General features: G+C 46.2%; 1 protein-coding gene and 1 long non-coding RNA gene across 3 annotated transcripts in view; one reads left to right on the forward strand and one right to left on the reverse strand.

Moving 5' to 3' along the window:
• Dare (NADPH:adrenodoxin oxidoreductase, mitochondrial) overlaps positions 1-20,296 on the reverse strand; it is a 35,989-nt gene extending 15,693 nt beyond the window's left edge. The window contains exons 1-7 of one of the 2 annotated variants that reach the window (XM_077671021.1): positions 20,225-20,296; positions 18,897-19,127; positions 14,964-15,056; positions 10,204-10,326; positions 9,881-9,925; positions 6,897-7,067; positions 3,719-3,911 (exon numbers count right to left, since the gene is read on the reverse strand). In XM_077671021.1, coding sequence (XP_077527147.1) covers positions 3,719-3,911; positions 6,897-7,067; positions 9,881-9,925; positions 10,204-10,326; positions 14,964-15,056; positions 18,897-19,055 — 784 coding nt within the window. In that variant the 5' untranslated portion in view covers positions 19,056-19,127; positions 20,225-20,296. Of the gene's footprint in view, positions 1-3,718; positions 3,912-6,896; positions 7,068-9,880; positions 9,926-10,203; positions 10,327-14,963; positions 15,057-18,896; positions 19,128-19,917 lie in introns of both variants that reach the window. The other variant, XM_077671020.1, reaches the window with a different exon arrangement.
• Positions 1,551-2,157, forward strand: LOC144138636 (uncharacterized). Its single transcript, XR_013315919.1, has 3 exons — positions 1,551-1,714; positions 1,781-1,860; positions 1,927-2,157. It is a non-coding gene; the product is annotated as an uncharacterized LOC144138636 (long non-coding RNA).
• Positions 20,297-20,332: the final 36 nt, after the last annotated feature.

Genomic DNA, 20,332 nt, shown 5'->3' on the forward strand with positions numbered 1-20,332 from the left:
GCGCACGGCTCAGGACGCATTCCGAGAACAGTTCGCCGGCAGCTTCCGAGGCATCACGGGTGCGTGTTCGTTTGCCGTTTGGGTATTGGAGAGTCCTGTCAGCATGCGGCATTTCGGGACGTTCCGCGTGCGTCACGACGAACGGTTTTAGGCCATCGACTGATTTGTAGTGGGGGTGCGACCTTTGACGTCACGTTTATGCGCGGGGCGCAGGCTTGGGAACAAGTCAAAGATCCTCAGAGGTGCATTAATAAAGCCTCTTCGCCACTAACTGATTTCGGAAAAGGGGACCGCTACACCTGCGTGCGGCGGAGCATCGAATAATAACGACGAGTGCCCTCTTATTTCTTCTTTACTGCTTTTTTACTGTTTTTACTGTATTTTTTTACTGTTTTTTTCGGTATCGAAATTCGCACCCCCCCCCCAAAAAAAAAAAAAGAGAAAAAAAAAAACAGTCTCTGGGACCGCTTATGCACCCAGCCAGGGTTGTGTGGAGGACGTTCACGCTTTTATTGTTTTTCTGGAAAAACCGAGATGTCGCAAATTTAATTAAGCGCACAACGGGCGGAGAGCCGCACCTTTGCGGTCTTGCCAGCAGAAATGCCGATAATTTGTATGGGAGTATTGAAAGACGCGTTTTCCTGTGCCACTGCGTCGAAGGGGCCTGAGAGACGTCGATGTTTCTCTTGTAACGCCGGAGAAATGTCAGTTGTCAGGGGTAGTTACCGCTTTAGAGCGTGCAAAGAGCGGGTGCGTACTGGTCGGTATAGTGACACTAGCTGCGAGGTCATTACAGGTTTCACCAACTATCAATAGGATGGCCCCGGCTGGCCGGACGGAGAGAGTTCCACACGAACTTCCCCGGTGGGGGCGACGCCCCCACCGGGGAAGCTCGGTGGGGGCACGCGCCCCGTTGCCCCCACGAAGTTGACGCCTATGGCAGGGAGGGTGCCGAAAGACCAGTAGAAGTTGCAAAGTCAAGGTGGCGCGAGCGCTGCCTCTCGGCTACGTTTCCGATAGCCTGGTATGTGATGCCGTCAGCCCCGGGCGCACTTTTCCTTTTTGCATTTTGAATGGCCCACACGAGCTCGGCCGCCATGAAAGGAGCTTCAAAAGCTGTGCTCGGGGGGAAGGCGCGCGCGTGGCGTTAAATTCTTCGTTTTGGGCTGCGGCAGGGTTTGCGCGAGAAAGCTCGGCCGCGTTTTTTCCCACTTGCTATGAAAAGGGCGAGGAGGGGGGGGGGGGTTGTATGCCGGGGTCTCGGAGAGAGCATAGAGAAATAAAAAAATTAGTATTTCTTTCTCTATGGAGAGAGCGCGAAGCAAGTGCCGTGCATTCACCCCCCATCCCCCCGAGCGCGCCGCATACTCCCTCCCAGCTTCTCCGTACTTGCTTGGCGTATCGTCTGACAAAAGCGGCGGCGGCGGCGGCGGAGGAGGAGGACCGGAGGAAAACATTCTCGCCCTCTCCGACGGGGAGCTGGGTTCCCCTGGTTCCCGCGCTTTTCAGTCGCTCACTCGCTCTTTGCTCGGCTGTTGTGACTGCTCGAAGGAATTCGCGTCTCGAGAGACGGGAAATCGACGGTTGGTGTTCGGATGGTGTTCGGTTCCTGTCTTCGGCTGCACCACACGGTTCTCAGATCACCGATCGGCTTCACTTCAAGGACCCGGCCGTATACTTCTACTTCAATAATTACCATCAATCTCTGTTCAAGGTATTTCTTCTTTGCCATTGTTATGCTACTCGCGGCTCCAAATTACTGCTTGGTATTTTCTTCCAGTTTTCCTTCTGAGATCGACTGCCAGTGAATACATCACAAAAACTTCATCCCAGCCCCTTGATCAACGTCTCAAGTAGCAGGTAAGAAACTATCATAATGTCAGCAGTAAGCTGAAGCTAACCAAGAAATACGACATTTTCTTGCAGGACAACTAGCGTTTTCTCCAGATTCTGCCATTCCAAGAAGGGTACCTAGCATTTCGTTCCTTTTCCCTTTATTCAAATGTATATTCTGCTGCCACTGCTGCGAAGTTTGCTGCCGCTCTTTCTGCTGAAGAAACAAGCTTTCTGGATCAAACGCAAGATTTCAACTGGTGGCCCAACTTCTCAGAAGCAAATTTACAGAACACGTTAACATGAATCCAAGCACGTGCCTTCTTTTGCATTTTTTTAGAGACTAAATTTGCCGTTGCTTTTCCGGCCTGTTTCTTCTTTTGTGGGTTTATTACATTTAAAATTTATTCTCTGCTTAAGTTTTCACGGCTTCAAGTTGAATCACATTATTTGCTGAAATCTTTGCTGTGTTTTTCTCATGTCTCATTTTAGCTGCACAGTTAAGAAACGATTCATATATGCACGCCTGTGGATGGTGAATTTGTATGTAAAGTATTTGACCCGCCCGGTTGATTGCAATTTTCTTTTAACCTGTCACTCTTTCAAAAGGCAGATGGTGTAAGCAGCTGTTTCAATAATAGCCATTTAACAAGCGTTTAACTGGTGCTTTTTTTAAATGTTTTCTAGGCCTTGGACTTCCAGCAAGGTTCATCTGGTGGATATTGAAATGATTTTGAAATAAATACCATTTTTCTTTGCAATAAAAAATGGGGATGGTTTCATGTCACTCATAATAATATATAAATAGTTATATAATAATAGTATAAGGTCCTGAGAATGCCTCAACATGGCATCAAATGGACATTACATGATGTCGTCCGGATATCTGTGAAATGTCCACAGAAAGTTTCCATGAATTTTCTGGACATCCTGTGGATATCCAGACGAAAGTATTTGTGGATGTCTATTCCGAGGCAATAGGGACATCGCCTGAATATCCTGTGGACATAACGTGGGTGTTCACGGATATCCTCTGCACATTGGATATCAGGGAAGTTACATTGAATGGACATCCACAAGATGTTTTATGGTTTGCTGGGAAGTTGTGGGAACTGTAGGAACTCGAGGCTCACAGAAACTGCGCAGAGCTAAAGAATGAAGAAAAAAAGCTGACATAGCGAAGCTAGTTTCAGTTCCCACCAACTCCCATCATGACAACTTCAGCAGCGTTTGCAGAAACGTTACTGAGAGTTGTGCGATGCATTACAGTGAAGCCAGTACTTGAGATGAGAATTTCGAGAGTTTACTAAATGTAAAGCACCAAGGTTAACAAATAAAGATTATGTCAACTATTTTTCTGAGGAATGAAGAAGAAGAAGAAGACTTTATTTTTCAGCAGACGTTGTTACAATTCGTGCAGCTGAATGAAGAGGCATTCTGTGACCCTGAGTCACACATTCTACATATAGTAATTTCCACAATACAGCACCTTTGCTGAAAGACTGACCACTACAGAAATTTCATCCTGCTCGCAGAAAATCCCGGCCACGACTTCAGACACACGTACGGGGACTGTGAACATGACAGTGAGTGCAATCGACATTTGCAGCACTTCAGACAACTGCATGACCCCAGTGAAAACACTGCCTACCAAGTAAGCTATATCGGGTTGCACGAAAGCTGGTTTCTGTTGAAAGTGTCCCAGTCAAGACCCACGTTACATCACAGGCATGACTTCCAGAGTGTTCAGCAAACAAAAACACTAGCCTTGCGTATGTTTTGCAGAGGCATCAGACGTGACTTCGCAAATGTTGCCTCACATATCTACCACTCTCGAGGAAGCAAGAAGAAAAAAAGCTGCGAGCAACTTTTGCTGCTATCGTACCGTCTAGCTTCTCCCGAATTCCGGCGAAGTCCTCGGGCCGGAAGATGCTGTCCACGTTGGGGATCTTGGTCATCTCCCGGAGCTCCTTGATGGTGAAGGCCACTTCCAGGGGCCCCCTTCGCCCCACGACGATTACCTTCCTCACCGAGCTCTTCCTGAGCGCTTCCAAGGCTGGCTCGACAATGTCCGTCCCCTGTTAGTACAGCAAACAGAGAAAATTCCTGTCAATCGTCGGGGGCATCTGGCCATCTCGTGCGATGTTGGGATTAGTGTTAATTATGGCCAAACCCTTTCCAATGTTCGTTGCGAGGATGACTCATACTGGGCCACATTACGCCACCAACAAAAAGCACATTGACGAGATGTGTTGCAAAACTTACCATACCGCTGTGTTTCTTGCTTGTAAACTCTCCCGAGCATTAAACTCGTCCCACTTTAGTGGCACTTAAGCCGCAACATTGTATGCGCAAGCACAGTCAGCCCAAAAATGATCACCCAGCTGCATTAAAGCTGAACAGTACTGTAGAAAATTTTAACAGTGGCGCTGTTTGGGACGTATTATCAGCCTGTCCTGCCAAAAAATCTCAAAGTGTAGGGGAAAGTGGCGAGGAGGCAAGGAGCCCATGAGCAGGTGTTGGGAGTGCGTGCCTCAAGAAAAAAATGTGGCTAGCGAGGTCCTGGGAATCGAACCCAGGACCTTTGCTCTGTGAAACTGGCAAAGCCTAACCACTGAACCATCTCAAAGGCCCAAGTGGTACAGGATTAGCAGCGGTGGGGAACATTAACATGTGCTGCCAATCGAAGGGGGTAAAAAAAAGAAAAGAAAAAAAAAAGATCACTTCCTGGGATCAGAATCAAAAATGGCTCTCCCGTGTGACGAAACTGGTCTCCATCCAAGCTAGCTATCATCACATTCCAGGCACACGGCAGCTTTATGGGTTCACAGCACAGGCACTGGCTTTGGACTTTGGCGACGGTTCTGGCGCGTGCTAAAGTGGTCCACTTTAGGAGAGATGTGAAAGCCTGCTGACGGAACGGTCCGGGCCTGCCAGTCATGGAGGACTGTCAGCGGAAAGCTTGAAAATCCATGCAAGTTACAACAGCCACGTTGTCACAAACTCGAGAGTACGACGTCTAAAAGTATCGTATAAATTTTTCATTTTATTGTACAGCGCCTAACCCTTCTTCAGTCGTCCGATTCATTCAGTTCGGTTCTATTCGCCCGAGACAAGGCTGGAACTTTCGCGAGCGAAGGGGCCGTAACACGACCACTCGCCAGCTCGCTAGCAAGTAAATACCAAAATAAAAAGCTCCGCCACTCCACTTACACCGAAGCTTCGAGCACTCTCGAGGAGGCACGGGTGGCCTTGCCAGTGCTAAAGAGCGTCGATGATTCTAGAAGGGAGAAGAGGGAAGTTATTCGCTGACGGCGGCGGGCGTGTTGTGTGTTGTGCTCTCTCTCTCCGCACCGGCACGGTTATAAAAAGAGAAGCCGCGCCTAAGCAAGCCAGCTACGTTTGGCAGTCGTGATGTGACAACGGCACCTGTCAGTTTGTGCATCACACCATCGGCGACCCGCGCCCTGGAGGACTCCAACGTACTCCCGGGCCTCGAATCACCGTGATCGTCTCGGACGGCCTGGCCTACAACGAAGCCACGCTTCCCAGGTAGCCGAATCGCCTCCGACAGCGGTGCACCATCCGGCTCGGTCGGTGAATATGATGGGACTCTGTCTCTCATAAGCATCGAACTGTTCGTTTTCCTTTTTAGTTAACTGCTCCGCTTAGTAATATTCATTTGTTAGCGCTCCTGTTTGTGTCATTTTGTCTAATTTTAGACTGTTTCTTGTATTTGAATTCCATCTAAGTTGCCTGTAATTATCGATCCGTTACCTCGTGCTTGTGTTTGTAACTTGCCTGTCTAAATATAAATCTTTGTGCTGTTTTTGTTCAAGGCTCTAGCTCATTCTTGCCGCTCTGGTCGGCGAAAGCCGCACATCAGATGGCCACCCCCTTTGCCACCTGTGCCCTGTGGATTCGGTGGGGTTTGTTGGCTCTCTGGAGTCGACTCCCCATATCTTCTGACAGTGCACACTAATTTAAGGAAACGGGTGACAATTTCTGGCGTCCGCACCTTTAGACGATACTTTAGACGTCGTACGCTCGAGTTTGTGACACACGTCTTTTTGACGAAGGAAGAGGGGCCACCAGCTCTGCTGTTTCTCAAGCCTCTGTGCCAACTTTTTGTTGTGCAGCTTTTTTGATAAACTGGCAAATATTAGCTTGCCCGTTTTTTGCCAGAGAACAACCGGCCTACTCTTCGGCCAACCTATGGTTATTAAAAAGCTGAAAATTCATTTTGAACAAGCCCAAAATATGACATCCCAGATGAAAACCTTGACTGAGGTGAAGAACCTCTCCAACGTGTGGAAACAAAAGCAACTAAAGGATGCATTAAAGCTTGCCTATATGCGCTGGTCTATGTTAACAAAACCAGGCACTCAGTAAGGAGAAGCACATAAAAGAATTTTTTTCTAAACAATACTTTGTCCCAACTGTCCATGAGGATAAGTTTTCACAATTTTGCTGGCATTCGTGAAGTGCAGGAAAACAAGCTCCATGCAAAAGTTAGAGAGACCGACAACTGATTTCTGTGAAGTATACGTGCTCTTTATCCCAAATGAAAGGGAATCACTTCAAGCACCTTGTGCTCAAACGTTTTTGCTGAAAGCACCCTAGAACATTTGAAAGCAGGATCTCTACGACTACCAGCATTATGAGTAAGCCAACAAAACAAATGGGTGGCCACCATGGCTGTGAGCCACGCAGCAACATACTTCTAACTGTAGTACCAAGGGGAAAATAGATATTTGAGAACAATAAAATGTAGTCTTTCCTATTTCTTCCTGCAATTTTAGAACCATGCATTGAACCTGACAGAGCTGTTCATATACTCAACACACTGAACACTGTTCATTCTGAACACATAAATAAAGCTCTCAGACTTCAGAAATTTTAGTCGCAAATTAAAACTATTTCCGTCAATTTATTAAGAAATTCCCCGCGGTTGTTGTACTATATAAAACTCTGGACTTCATACGAGTCAGAGGACATGCACTGTCAAGGTTGTCTGTCCCTTTAAAGTCATTTCTGATGTTTCCCGTGGGAGGAAGGCTCACCTGCAACGACTCGACAGGCGACAGCAGGATCCGAGCGACGTCGAGGGCAACGTTGCCGTGCCCAATGACGACCGCCGTCTCACCGGACAGGTCTGGACACACTCCTACGTCAGCCGGGTGGCCATTGTACCAGCCGACAAACTTGCGGGCACTGAACACGTTCCCCAGGTCCTGTCGAAGGGGTCAGTGATAGCAGTCAACATGCATGCGCTTCACTACCGTTCGAACCCCTTGCAGATGTCATTCTCGATTGATTGATTGATTGATTGATTTCGGGTGTTTAGCCCACGTCCTTGGGCTCAGCAGCACAACGCCTTAGCCACTGAGCCACCGCGGTGGGTGCAGATGTCATTCTCACATGCACAGTTATATTCAAGGACACCGTTTGCGAGATTTTTCTCCAAGGGGGTGGCAACACATTTTTTTTTATTCATAAAATTGGCTTTTGCATGTTCGTAAACTACGCCTGAGGTTACTAAGGACAAACTTTTCTGAAGGAAAACAAACGAACGACATGGACAGCACATGCTCGTGCTGTCCACGTCATTCGTTTGTTTTCCTTAAAGGGGTCCTGAAATACCTTCCGCCGATGCATGGATGTACATGTAACCAAATAAGACAATGTATTAGCAATCTCCTCCCGCAAGAATTTTGTTAAAGCAATGAGTATTAGCTGAGAAATCGTAAATCAAAAACCGCGCATTATCGTCGCGCCGCGTTTCCTCCTCTTTTCAACTGTTGACGGCGCGCTAGCACTCCCTCCCATGATGCTGCGCTAGTCAGCGGTGACGTACTTCCGCATTACGCTCCTCCGACTGCCGTCTGCTACGGGCAAGTTTTGTTGACACCATGAATTCCGCACTCCGCTCAAGGATGGATAAGCGAACGAAAAATCTGGCCGCATGTGTGCGGTGGCCTGGCCTTGCCCTTTCGCGGTGTGCGTTGCTGCAGTGCAGCACGTGACTTTTAATCGGCGGCGAACTCGCAGCCGCTCGAAGTGGATCGTGCGCTCGGTCCCTTTCATGCACCGCGCACTGTTTATCCAAAAAGCGCCGTATCAGATGTGGCCCCGCTGGTGCCGGGTCTTATTTTGCGGTGGTGGTAATTCCTGCCGGCGCCATGTGAAAAAGACATTTTAAACCGTTACAGAACCCGTGCACAAAACGCTTCAATCATGTGACCAGTTCAGCTTGGGGCGACGCGTGGTGGAGAGCGGCAACGTTGGCAAAACATGCTCCGGCTCGGCTCTGAGCTTTCTAGCGCTGGAGCAAGCGCCTTTCTTTGACGATCTCAAACATCGGTTGCCTTGGCAACAAGGCACAAACCGCCCCAGAAGTCACTTACGCGGTTGCGTGATCCCGGTTCAGCTTGGGGCCCCACCTCGCGACATGTGGGCACTGCAGGCGTACCACTCACTCTCATTAGGAAGTGTGAGATGCGTTTGGCATTACAGGAGGCGATGGTGTGTGTGTTGTGGACGCCTTTGTTTCGCGATGAAATGCGACGTTGTGCTTCTGCGGGTGTATAGTGCTTCCCATGGTCTGGATTATCTTTCTCAAGCGACGTACGACTCAACCTCGCATGGCGTATATGCAGTGTGTGTGGCTAAAAGCCATCTCGGCTTGCGCGCCAGAGTTAAGTGGCTTGCTGTTCGTCCCCGCAAACCGCGCGCGAGGTGAGTGCCGAATTTACGATGGGCAGGAGGAGGCAACCCATCGTCTGTCAATCGTGGTTCAGACTTGCAACACATGTTGTGACGTTGTGTTCGTTCGAAACGCATCTCTGGATTGTTTTGAAGTGGAAAAAAATGTATCCGTCAAACCCGGGCATTCGGCTCCGGGCGTTCTCTGCGATTGCACGAAAGAAGTGCCACGGGGCTTCAACGCTTTCTTTAGGGAACGTACTCCGGTAAGAGAATATCCATGTCGTGTTATGGCCGTGTTGCATTCAATACGAACGGTTAAGCGTTCGTTTACACTTGTTTCGTTTGTCGTAAAATGTTCAAGCACTCCGACACTCCCCTGGCAGATCAGCCGGCGAGTCGACGCTGAGCAGACGACTCATCTCTTTGCCGGAAGTGCGTGAAAAAGCCGCCCAATAGCAGGATGTCTAGCTCATGACGAACATCTGGGAATCGATGATGTAGACATGTGAAGATGGCGGCGTCCAAAAACACGAAGGAAAGGGTGAGAAAAAAGCGACAAACTTTGGAACAAAAGTGTGAGCTTTCCGCTGCGCGTAAAAGAGTAATACTTGGCCCAGATGACCTTGACGACCCAATCTAACGATTGCGCTACTTCATTTAGTGTGCTCAAAATGCCTTTCAGGGCCCCTTTAAAAAAAGTGTGTCCTTAGTAGCCTCAGGCGCAGTTTACGAACATGCAAAACCAACTAGCCCAATTCCTTACCTTACTGAGGCTTTTTCTCTCACTGATAGTGCAAACTCAGCAACCTGACGGCATTACTAGAAGGAGTGGATTACCAAAACTAATCAGTGCTGGGCTTTCTGGAAGACACAGAATCGATGAGTGCAGAGATAAAGGGGAGGAGGCCGTTCCATTCTCTGTTAGTATGTGGCACAAATAATCAGAGAAAAAGAACATTACTGCATGAAGGAATTTTTACTTCTAAAGCAACAATGATTTTGCAAAGATACACCTCTTTGAGAAGTCGGTTAGCATGACATATTTTATGAAAGGGCCCCCTTTTGGTGCAAGGATAGCTAGTAACATGAGTAACTGAATAACATGCGTGTAACACGAATAACTGGCAAGATATAATGGGATGCACGAAGGAACATGCACACTTCAAATTTTGACCAGCCTCATGATTTGTAAAGCTAAAGTTTTAGGGAGACAGTAGCAGATCAAAGGCTATGACGAACACAACCAAGGATCTCATTAGCACTGCCAGAAACATGTCCAACATCACGCCTTACATAAGATCACAGACTCAGGGCAGCCGCACATTCTGCGAGGCCTTACCTCTCCAGGAACACCAAGGCTCCTCTCTTGATCAGCTCCATACGTCTGAAATAAGAACAAAAGAGGAGCATGAATAGGAACTGAAGCAAAATGCACTGCACAGGAATTAGGATCTGACATGGCTGTTTATGCAACTGTTTCAAGAGCCTGAACATCTGTGCATCATGCCATCTATGGGGAATCCACAAGAAGAAATAAACTTTTTTTTTTTCAGTAAATAGTGTTGTCACAACCACACGAACATAAATGCCTGACTTTGATGTAAGGAACAGACATTACTAGCCTGAACAGCGCATCAGCTGTGCCCAGGAGAAAGGACTCACCAAGACGACAGCGTGGTACACCTTCCTCAAGTCTTCCAGGGTGACGTCTGTACCGAGCCGGACATTGCCGTACAGGTTGCACCGGGGGTTCTTGGCAATGTTGGTGAAGGTGTTGATGACATTCTGGGGCCATGCAAAGCAGAGGGTCACAGATTGCTTCCACATTCAAAGGATACACATTGTGGATCCCATTCTGGAGCCATAAAAAGCATTCAGAGGATGCATATTGATCAAACACCCTTAATGGGACAATAGGGTGTAGAAACAAGTTTGCTTTTATCGGTAGAAAACAGTGAAGAGAAAGCAAATACAGTTGAACCCCTTTGTAAGCGACTCGTACCGGGGAGCAGTTTCTGTCTCTTATACAAAAGGTCTCTCATAAGCAGGGAACCATGTTTTCACTATCTGATCCAACCCCTTGTTCAATGTGGGCACCCCACGACTAAAATAAGCTCAAAAGAACACCACAGCATGTCGCAAAAAGATTCACTCTAATTTATGTTTGGCCCCCAGAATTTATGGAATAGTAGTTCTGAATCTTTGTTTGTTTCATGACTGTATTTACACTGTTTTTTACAACCGATTCTACAAGCTTTCTCTCCTTTCACTGTTTGCGGAAGATGAATTGTAGATGTCGAGTTCGCAAGCCTGATGAGTAGCCAGAGCGCACAGCTTCTTCCGCTGTGTGCTCAGGCTATTCATTACGCTTGCAGGACTCAACATCTGCGATGCTTCTTGATTGGGAGCTACGCGAGCGGGAGAGCCCGCATGAGCGGCCGCGTTCCAATGCAAGGCGGTAAGCTTTGACCACTTCTGTACGTTGCATTTCCATTGGCAGGACTTCTTGTCATCGCTTCATAGCTGACTGAACCACTCTGTGTTTGCTGAAGTTATAATAAATAGCAAGTGTGGGCGTCTGTCGTCCCCCTTTGTTTCCACAAGGAAAGCAACTGCAGTTAGTGACTGGTGGCACTGCATCTAAAGTTACAAGCGAGGCTGCTGATCGAAATTCAGGGATAACTTGTCCTTCATAGGCAACTATCTTTTACATCCAATGTCTGTTATAAAAGAAATCAATTTAATGTGAAAGATAGGGCAGCCAACCATGTGGGTGAAGAGTGTCTCTCATACCAGATTCTCATACATCCATGTTTCTTATAATGAGATTGAACTCTCTACTACTCACGGCAACAGCACTTGCTTATAAACACGGAAAATGCCAGAAGCATAAGAACAGGTAAGCCCCCTCCCCCTTGCATTCACTATTCCACACCACAATTTGTGCATCATGATCCTTGAATGTTGAAGCATAAATTGGTGCTGCGTGCCTAAACAATTCCCTGCAATTGGCGGTGAGATCTTTGAGTGGCGCCCCCTGGCTCTGACGTCGGCTTAGGGATTCGCGCCGCTGTCGTCTGCTACACTCCGCTTGTGAGGGGCAACAGTGCCTGGGCTAGAAATCGCCAGCTTCGTTGCTGTAGTACGTTAAAAAGCGTATTTCTAGTGACTCAGTTATTTTGCCAGCTTCTGACGCATCTGAATAATTTGAAGCTGTATCCCCCCCAAGTTTGCAACACACGAAGAGATAGAGAACAACTTTCTTCAGAGTATCGGTCAGAAGATCGTGTGTAACTCGTCCTTTCTTGCTTATTCGCGAGGATCAGCGATCAGAGCTTCTCGATAAGTATTCAAAATGCGTAGGCTTCCCTGCAGTATTTTTGAGATGCTCCTATGAAGACTCAACAGCCTAATACTACGTACCAAGCAGCGGCCTCTACACGCTCGTCGCACAGCAGGGCTTTCTTTTGTTTCTTTCGTTGTTGTCTTTTATCGAATTCATGTTTCTTGCTTTTTTTTTTCGGCCCAACGCATTAATTTTTCTGCGCCGTCACTAACTTTTATTAGGAAGTTTGGGGATATTTGGGAGCCTCACAAAGGTCGTGTGGATATTTCCTTCATTTTGTATGGCATACATTCCCTTCTTCACAAATTGGCTTTCATTACGGCTGCGTGCAAGAAGGTACATATCCACAGCGTGCTTTGTTTATTCACATGCAAATACAATGAGAAGGTTTGTGCTACGCCACCGCGATCGCGCCCTAAACAACGTGGTCCACAATACTCGAAGGCGGCTTTTGTGCTCCGAATTTCTATCGTAATTATATCGTTATCATAACGAACTGACTCTCAACTTGAACAATGATGACATGATTACGGTGTTGAAGGCATGATATACTCGCTAACTAACGTAATAAATAGTATACCTGCAGATATTACAAGACTCGAAACCGAAGAAGAATTCCAAGTAGCTCTTCATTGCTTTTAAACCCTTCCAGGCGCGAAGAACAAATCCTATTCTACTCGGGATGGAGTTCTATGATTTGAGGAAAATTACTTTTACTCTCTTGTACTGGACTGAGGACCCGGCCCACTAACCAGATCGATTTAATTGTTAAACAAAGTTTTCCCCTCCTCCCCTCACTCCTCCTCCTCCTCTTGAGTGCAGTTTTCCTATAACGCATATCCGAATATCGGGAAGATATGGCTGTGCAAAATTTTCCGAAATAGCCCTCCAGGTCTTAACAAACATATATGTGTTACTATAAATTTAACGAAGACGTGACTCGTTTTGCTCAATTAACCTCCATACTGGTTAGATGCCTGGTATAGAATCAGCACGCGCGTATATACACACTGGGTTATTTGGAACTCAACCTACAGTTTTTGCAGTCTATAGTGCATGTCGGCAAACTTTCATGCCTTGACAACGTAGAGTGATGTGACAAAACGCGTTCGAGCGTTCGGCAAGGTTGCAAAAACTGTTTTACCTTACATATGATTACCGGGAATCGTGATGCCTTCTGCCAAAGCCGACAGCCCTGAAGGCCTAGACTTTGTTTTGGTCTTCCATTTTCGCTGTTATCGGTTATTATCAGCTGACTGTTCCTTTTGTTCGAATGCTTACATGAGAAGCTGACGCCTAGCTCCCACTCTTTGCGCTCCGCACAGAACCGGCTTCGCAAGGAATGGGGTGGCGCCGGCAATGTTTCTCCCGTAGCGGTATCCAAAACTATACTTTAATTGACACCATGAGCTAGTGTATGCGATTTTAAGCCTATTATTATGATAAAAAGTTACCCACATGCCAATTCTGGTGCGGACAAGCATCAGACGTTGACCGAGCGCAAAGAAACAGCAGGGAGAGCGATCCTGAGTGAAGCAGACGACAAATGCGAGAAACCCTAAGCTGACGTCACGGAGGCGCGCTTCGCAGCGCCGCCTGTGTTCGCGCTCACCGCCAATAAACACTTGAATTGAAACAAACAAACAAAAAAACTTTCTGAAAGCCAGGCTAAGTTCTAAAACACGAAAAAAGCTTAGGCAAGCTGCACCGATTCGGCCTTCGACATTCAGGATTGGCGAGATCACAAATCGTGGTGCGGAAAAGTGAATGCAGGGGGTGGGGATGATAGTTGTTCTGACACTTTTGGCATTTTGCGTGTTAATAAGTAACTGCAGTTGCTCTGAGTGGTATACTTGCATTCACGACACTGTTTTCTATCAATAGAGGCAAACTCGTTTGTACACTTTAGTGTCCTTTCTAAGTCATCAAAATATTTCTCACAAGTTGCGCCCAAGCGCTGTTATTTCAAGAACAATAAGTTGCGCATAGAGAATATCCTCATTTTTGTACTTGTTTAGAACAACTTGTTACAGGGATTTAAAAAACGCACCATTTCTTAGGAGGGCATGTGTTGGCTTACGTAACACCTGTAGAGATAAAAACATTTTTTTGGAAATGCGTGCAGACTGGGCAGAGTCGTTGGACAAGCCAGGTTCTTGTTCAGGAGACAAACAGTTCATGGCAGCAACAAAAGCATAAAAGCAGAATTCTGAAGTCACAAAGTACATTAAAAAGTACACACTTTTTATATGGCATGCGAAATTGCCCTGGCAAACAAACCAAGTGATTTTCAACAAAATTGCAGAACCTTCAAACGACATTTAAAAGATTTTTCAAACCCATAAAAATTGGGCTCTTCTTCCAGGCTCTGGTTCACAGAGCTCTACTGAGTTTACAGTTGCACGCAAAGATACGCATAACATTAAAAAGTTTGGGGGGATGCTTAGAAGTTTCTAACAATGTGAAAGCGAAAGCCTAGTTGGACCTTCTGTTGACCTCCTATTGCACTTTCTGGCCACGTCCATACCACTTAATGAGCCCTTTGGGGAGTACCGCCCCCCTTCCCGAAAACTCATTCTACTCAGTAGCCATCGCCCTTTTGAAGAGCCCTGCATTGAACCTTTTCCAACTGCTGTTTCCCTTTCCTGGTGCAAGACCCCCAGCTAGTGCAACTTCAAACCTTTTTTGCACTGCCTATTTTCTGAACCTCACAATGCAAGTTCTTGAAACATAGAGACTTAGTAAAATTCAAACCATGGCGAGTTGGTGATACATTTTAGGAAGGCAACGACGCAGAATGACACAGGATGGTGCACTATCTCGTGACCTTATTTTGCGCTGTCTCTATTCCACGCTTTTTTTCGGAGTTTGAAATTTAAGGATCTTTTCTTTTAAAACGAATCTCAAAGATTAACCCTCAATAGTTGGTCAACTTACCAGGTTTTTACGAGTCAACTCGTGAGTGACAGATGAAAAGGGGGAGTAAACTAGACTAGCAGATTAATTTCATTTGAAGCACGACAGAATTCTGCTCCAGCTCCCCGAGGCAAGAAGAGAAATCAACGAACATGCCCACCTTCACTTCAGGGTGGTCCGGGGCCACACCAAACCGGACCAGGCCAAATGGAACGGGCAGGCCCTCGTAGATGTCAACGATCGCGTTGGGAAACTGTTTGGGGATGAAAATACCGCACAATCAAGTTCCAAACTTTCAAATCAAATGCACATAACTTTAAACTGGCAACAAAAAACTAAATGACAAGTTCTTGACAGCCTCAAATCGTAGAGTTTCGACAGCTCGGAGCAATGAGAATGAGATAGAAAGTGACAAATTTGTTTTAAACATCGTACGTGCTGACAACCTAAGATTTCAGGCAAACATGTCCACTTCATGATGAAACTGCGACGTGCACCATTTACGCAGTATCTGAACAAGGAGGCACATTGAAGGGCCATTTAAGACAAAATGCAAGTTTCGTTCGTTTAAGGAGATTCCTTTGTCCCGATGACAATGACAAAAATTTTACCACAAACTTCAAACAGATGACTGACATATTTTAAGGGAAACGTATTCAACACTAGGAGGGCCCAAAGTGTCGGAGAATTCAAAGACTTGGTGCGGTACAGAGATGTGTGACCACTTCACCTCCCCTCACCCGTATATACTACTGCACTACTGTACATATAACTATAACTCCCCTCATCTGTATATATATTATCATAATCGTTTTCACATGTCCTTCATGTTATTAACGTACAGCTGAGGAGGCGGCCAGCACTCTGGTGTATGGGCTCCTGCCTTTTGGCTGTCTCTGGCTCTCAGCTGTATGGAAGTTATGCCAAGAAACTTTTACTCCTACTCTTTTAACAGCAGCGACTCCCTGGCCACTTTCAGGCGAGTTTCTCTGCGACCTCAGAGAATCTTCCCAGATTAAAATGTTTTTTTCTAGCTGGATTATTGAACCAGAAATTTCCTCTGGCTAGAAATATTCCAGCAAGAAATAGCAGGATTTCTAGCTAGAAATGCAGTTTCTAGTTCATTTCTAGCTGGATTGAGATTTACTTCCAGCTAGCATTTGTCAGTCCAGCTAGAAGAAAAAAAAAAACGCCGCAAGCTAGAAATGATCCTCTCCAGCTAGACTAAGAATTTTCTAGTCAGAAGCTGTTGATTCCAGCTAGAATCTAATAATCAAGTCAGAAATGAAGCCAGAAATTACGATTTCTTGCTAGAAGTGCTCTTTCCATTTTCACGGGGGCAATTGCTTGTGTGATTGGCGGCCACCAAACTGCCCCGTCACTAAGAAGCAAGACTGGGTGACTGCAATGGGGCCCCTGGTTTCCTTTGATCGCATCACTTGAATACTGACATGAAAGTTAACGCACTGGTAACCATGGCTTTTAGCGCTGGCCAAACCGACGTCGCTGCAGCTTGAAAGGAACGTTTTTCAATAGGTATATATCTTCCATTTTTTTGGTTAAGAAAAACCTCTTCAGTGGCTGAAATGGAGCTGAGTGAGTTACCAAAACTCTAGTTCTTTCCAACTAAGCAGAGTAGTACACACGAACCTCATTAACGAAGCAGTATCGGGGCAGCAAATTAGTTCGTTATATCCGATATTCGTTGTAACCGTACAAGTAAAAATCGGCTCTATAAGTCGGCAATCTGGCTCGCGCAACAATCCCAGATAAAAACCGCATTGTTCTAGGCTTCGAACCCACTGCAAACGAGGTAGTCCTTATCAGTCTCCTTGCGGCATTTCAAACTAAACAGACCGGAATGCAAGAACGTGAAATTGCAGCAGAGCAAAGTTCGTTCGGCAAAACAGGCCTGCGTTCTTATTTACTTGGAGGAGGACATGGTCTTCGCCTGGGAGCTTTTCACAGTCTGAGTGGAACCAAGTTTTTCGCAGTGCCCACGCAATAAAGGACGTTTTCTACTTCAGCAGTTCTTCAAGCAACTAAAAAAATGGGGTTGTTTTGTCCCACCTTTTTTTTTTTTAATTTTGCTTTTACTATGCTAGCCATGGAGTTTTGAGCCTCGCGGGAACCAAATATTTCTCCACTATAGCTGATATGGCACGGCTCTCGAGGTTTCGGTTTCATTATAGAAAGAACAGGTGTCATTGAAATGAAGCGTGACCAAACAAACTTCGTATTTAGTTTGCTATACCAGTGTTTGCTATAACGACGTTCGACTGTGGATTTTGTCTTCTCGACCCCTTTGAGTTCTTGCAGCTGCCTTGTGGGTTCACAAAAAAAGTGAAAGTTCCAACAAACAACAGGGAAAAGAGGAAAAAAAAAAAAAAAAGAGGAGACAGGATGACCTCTTGTCCCTTCACTATTCTGTGTCCTCATTAACTCACAAAGTCGCCATTTTTCAAAGCTACTAACACACAAAGAGCCCGTGTAGAGTTTCATAAATTTACATTTTGACAACAAGCCCTGGCTAGTTCAAGGACAAGTAGGACATGCGGCTTATGCAGGATATGACAGACATGTGATACAAAGGTCGCACCAATAGCCAGGCTGCGCAAAAAGGAAAGGCAGTTTCTCTGGTTAAAAAAAAATTCCAATTTTGGGGGCTTTACCACGCAGAGCTACACCCGGGCTTTGAGGCGCACTGCACTGGAGGCGCTCCGGATTAACTCCGACCACCTGGGGTTACTTAACGTGCACAGAAATATCGACCCACAGGCGTTCCCACTTTCTGCCCCCATCCGTGGCGGGGAATCAAAAACCCGTGTCCTCGGGCTCAGTGCAACCCATTAGCAAACCATGCCAACAAGACTTGTTAGGGGCACCCCCAACGCTTGTGTCTACTGATTTGCATAGGGTGTCGAGAAAAACAGCGGTGATGTACAAACTTGCGACCTTACTCTCTGTGTGACCGTCATTTCCCCTTTGTTCCCCCGTACACCAGTCTATTAGACACTTACGGTGTAGGAGGAGAAGGCTAGTGCAGTGTTGAATTGCAAGGGGGGGAGCCACTAATTGGACGGTGCATCCACAGATACACTTCCAAGTCAAGGTGATTGACAACAAAGCTCGGAAAGCAGAGAATATGAAGGCTCTACACCCCTCTGCCTTGTTTCTTTTTTTTTTGGAAACACCGCACAAATGCTAAATGCAGTGATTGCACCGTTACTCGCAAAATGTTAGACAATCCTGCTGTTATCCTCACAATGACATTGCGCTTTCGCGGTACATTTCGGGGATATGAGTATGGGTGTGTGAATATTACCGGTGCCGGATATGAACAGAACAGTCCTTGTTATTCAATTCGAGGCTATGATAATCGTCATCTCCGAATATTCCGTTCGCCCAACATTCCAAAGTGTGTACTAAGGAACCCTATAGTGCTTACACAGGACATTTGGCCCTGCATAGCCATGGTGTAACGTCAAAACTTCTGTGCCACAGCATGAATCATGCAACTCCGACACATAGGCGGATGGCAGCACACATTTTTTCCCATTACAAAAGGAATTTCACCGACAAAAGGAACTGATTTTTGCAGTACACAATAACAGTGAATCTTATATTCAATATGTATTCAAACCCAGTTTGTTTTCTTTTTTTTAGTATTTAGGTTATATCCAATTTGATAATTTTGTTATTCAAGCACACCTGTATATCAGCAACATCTTGCACAGTTCAGTGAACAAACTAGAGTGACTGAATGAATGACCAATCACAGTTCAGCAAAGTTTTCGCTCGGGCAAGCTGGTATGCACTTGCAAGAATTTAAAGGCACTGTGAAAATGGAGATTGATTTGATTGATTATGAGGTTTAAAGCACCGACGCCACATGGGCGATGAGGCGTGCCGTAGTGGAGGGCTCTGGATTAATTTTGACCAGTGGCCAGTGAAAGTGGAGGGGCTAAAACATGGAAGGACACCCGGTGCGCTGCGACTCGTCTTTCCGCAGCATTTTTAAAAGTAAAAACAAGCTGCCCAATAAATAACGTAACAAGCAGTAAGGCATATCGCATAACAGTAACGTACCTACTTTGAGAACCTGCTGGGCCGTATAGAAGCCTGCTGGACCAGCACCGATGATCGAGACCCTGAGCGGTGAGTTCGAATGCCTCCACCGTCTCACACTGATCCACGAGCACGAACTCCTCAGCAGGTATCTCTTAGCGATGCAGACGGTAAGAGCAACCATGGCGCTTCGCAGCTGCCGTCGTGCTCGTTACAAGCGCGACAAGAACAGAATCCAGCTGCTACCTTGTCAGACCTGAAGAGGAGCATGAAAAGATGGCAAGTGGTTTTGGTCGTCAGGCTTTGCGAGCAGCGCAAACACAGTCCGAGGACGCATGATAAAGGCGACGGCCTCGGGCGAGATTACAGACAACTGTTCAGCAGCTGTCAGAGATGCAGGTGGCTTTTTTATTTTTGGTACTCACAAGGCGTACGCATGCATCTCTGACAGCAGTGGCATGTCATTAAAAGGTCACCGAAAATGAGATGGAGAGAAAGAATACGTTTAATATCTACAATCATACTATGCGCGTGACAAGTACGCGGCTTTGGTTATACAGGAAGGGAAGAGAAAATGAAAGTAAACAAGCCAAGAATAGTTTATTTACTTGTCGATGCTTGCCCCAATATTGAAGCAATGACGGACTTTAATGCTAGACCCGTCATCAAAATTTTTTTTTTGTTCTAAGTCTTTAACTGCGTGTATGGGCATCGAAGTCAAGATGGGATGAAGGAATGGGGTACAAAGGAGAAGGGTAAGAAGGTTATTGCTCAAAGGAAATGGGGGAGGGTGGTCGGAGAGCACGCCAATCATCTCACAATTTGAAGCCACTCGTGTTTCAAGATTTTGGCGTAACTTTACGCACTCAGTGAAATCCACAGGTTTAGTAAAACTGTTTGTAGTTCCTAGCCTCGTTGTCTTATGAAGGCCTAAAGCGACACCTCATGTAGAGAAGTGATGAAAAACAAAACGAAAAAAAGGGGTGTGAACGCACTAGCGTTAACAATTCAGGACGTAAGCTCAGTAAAAGCGGTGCGCAACATACCCGTCGAGGTGATGTTATTTGTAATCGACGAAGACTGCGTTTGTAGGTCCTTCAAAGCGATTTACTCCGTTGCTTAGAGGTTGCTATATGCTCAAAGCACATTGCTGAGATCGTCCAGCAGACAACGCTTCCGACTGCTTTACAGTGAAAACTTTCGTAGTTAATGTCCATTATAGAAGGTGACAACTCTAAACACACATATGTACGAACAGAGGTTTCACTTCATCGCAAATTCTGAGCTCGGCTACACATTAAGTGAAAAGATTTCAAACGGTCACGACATATCGTAGTATCGTACAACACAGACCCATCGACTTTCCTGCACGGCGCCAGCTGAGGGGGCCCGCCATGTTAAACTGCACTACTTTAAAGTTTGTTGTATCCATCCGCTGTATGGTAAAAGTCAGATTAGCTC

Source organism: Haemaphysalis longicornis, unplaced genomic scaffold, assembly GCF_048455015.1.
Source record: "Haemaphysalis longicornis isolate Haplotype H1 unplaced genomic scaffold, Haemaphysalis longicornis Haplotype H1 scaffold_5, whole genome shotgun sequence".
NCBI classification, from domain to species: domain Eukaryota; kingdom Metazoa; phylum Arthropoda; class Arachnida; order Ixodida; family Ixodidae; genus Haemaphysalis; species Haemaphysalis longicornis.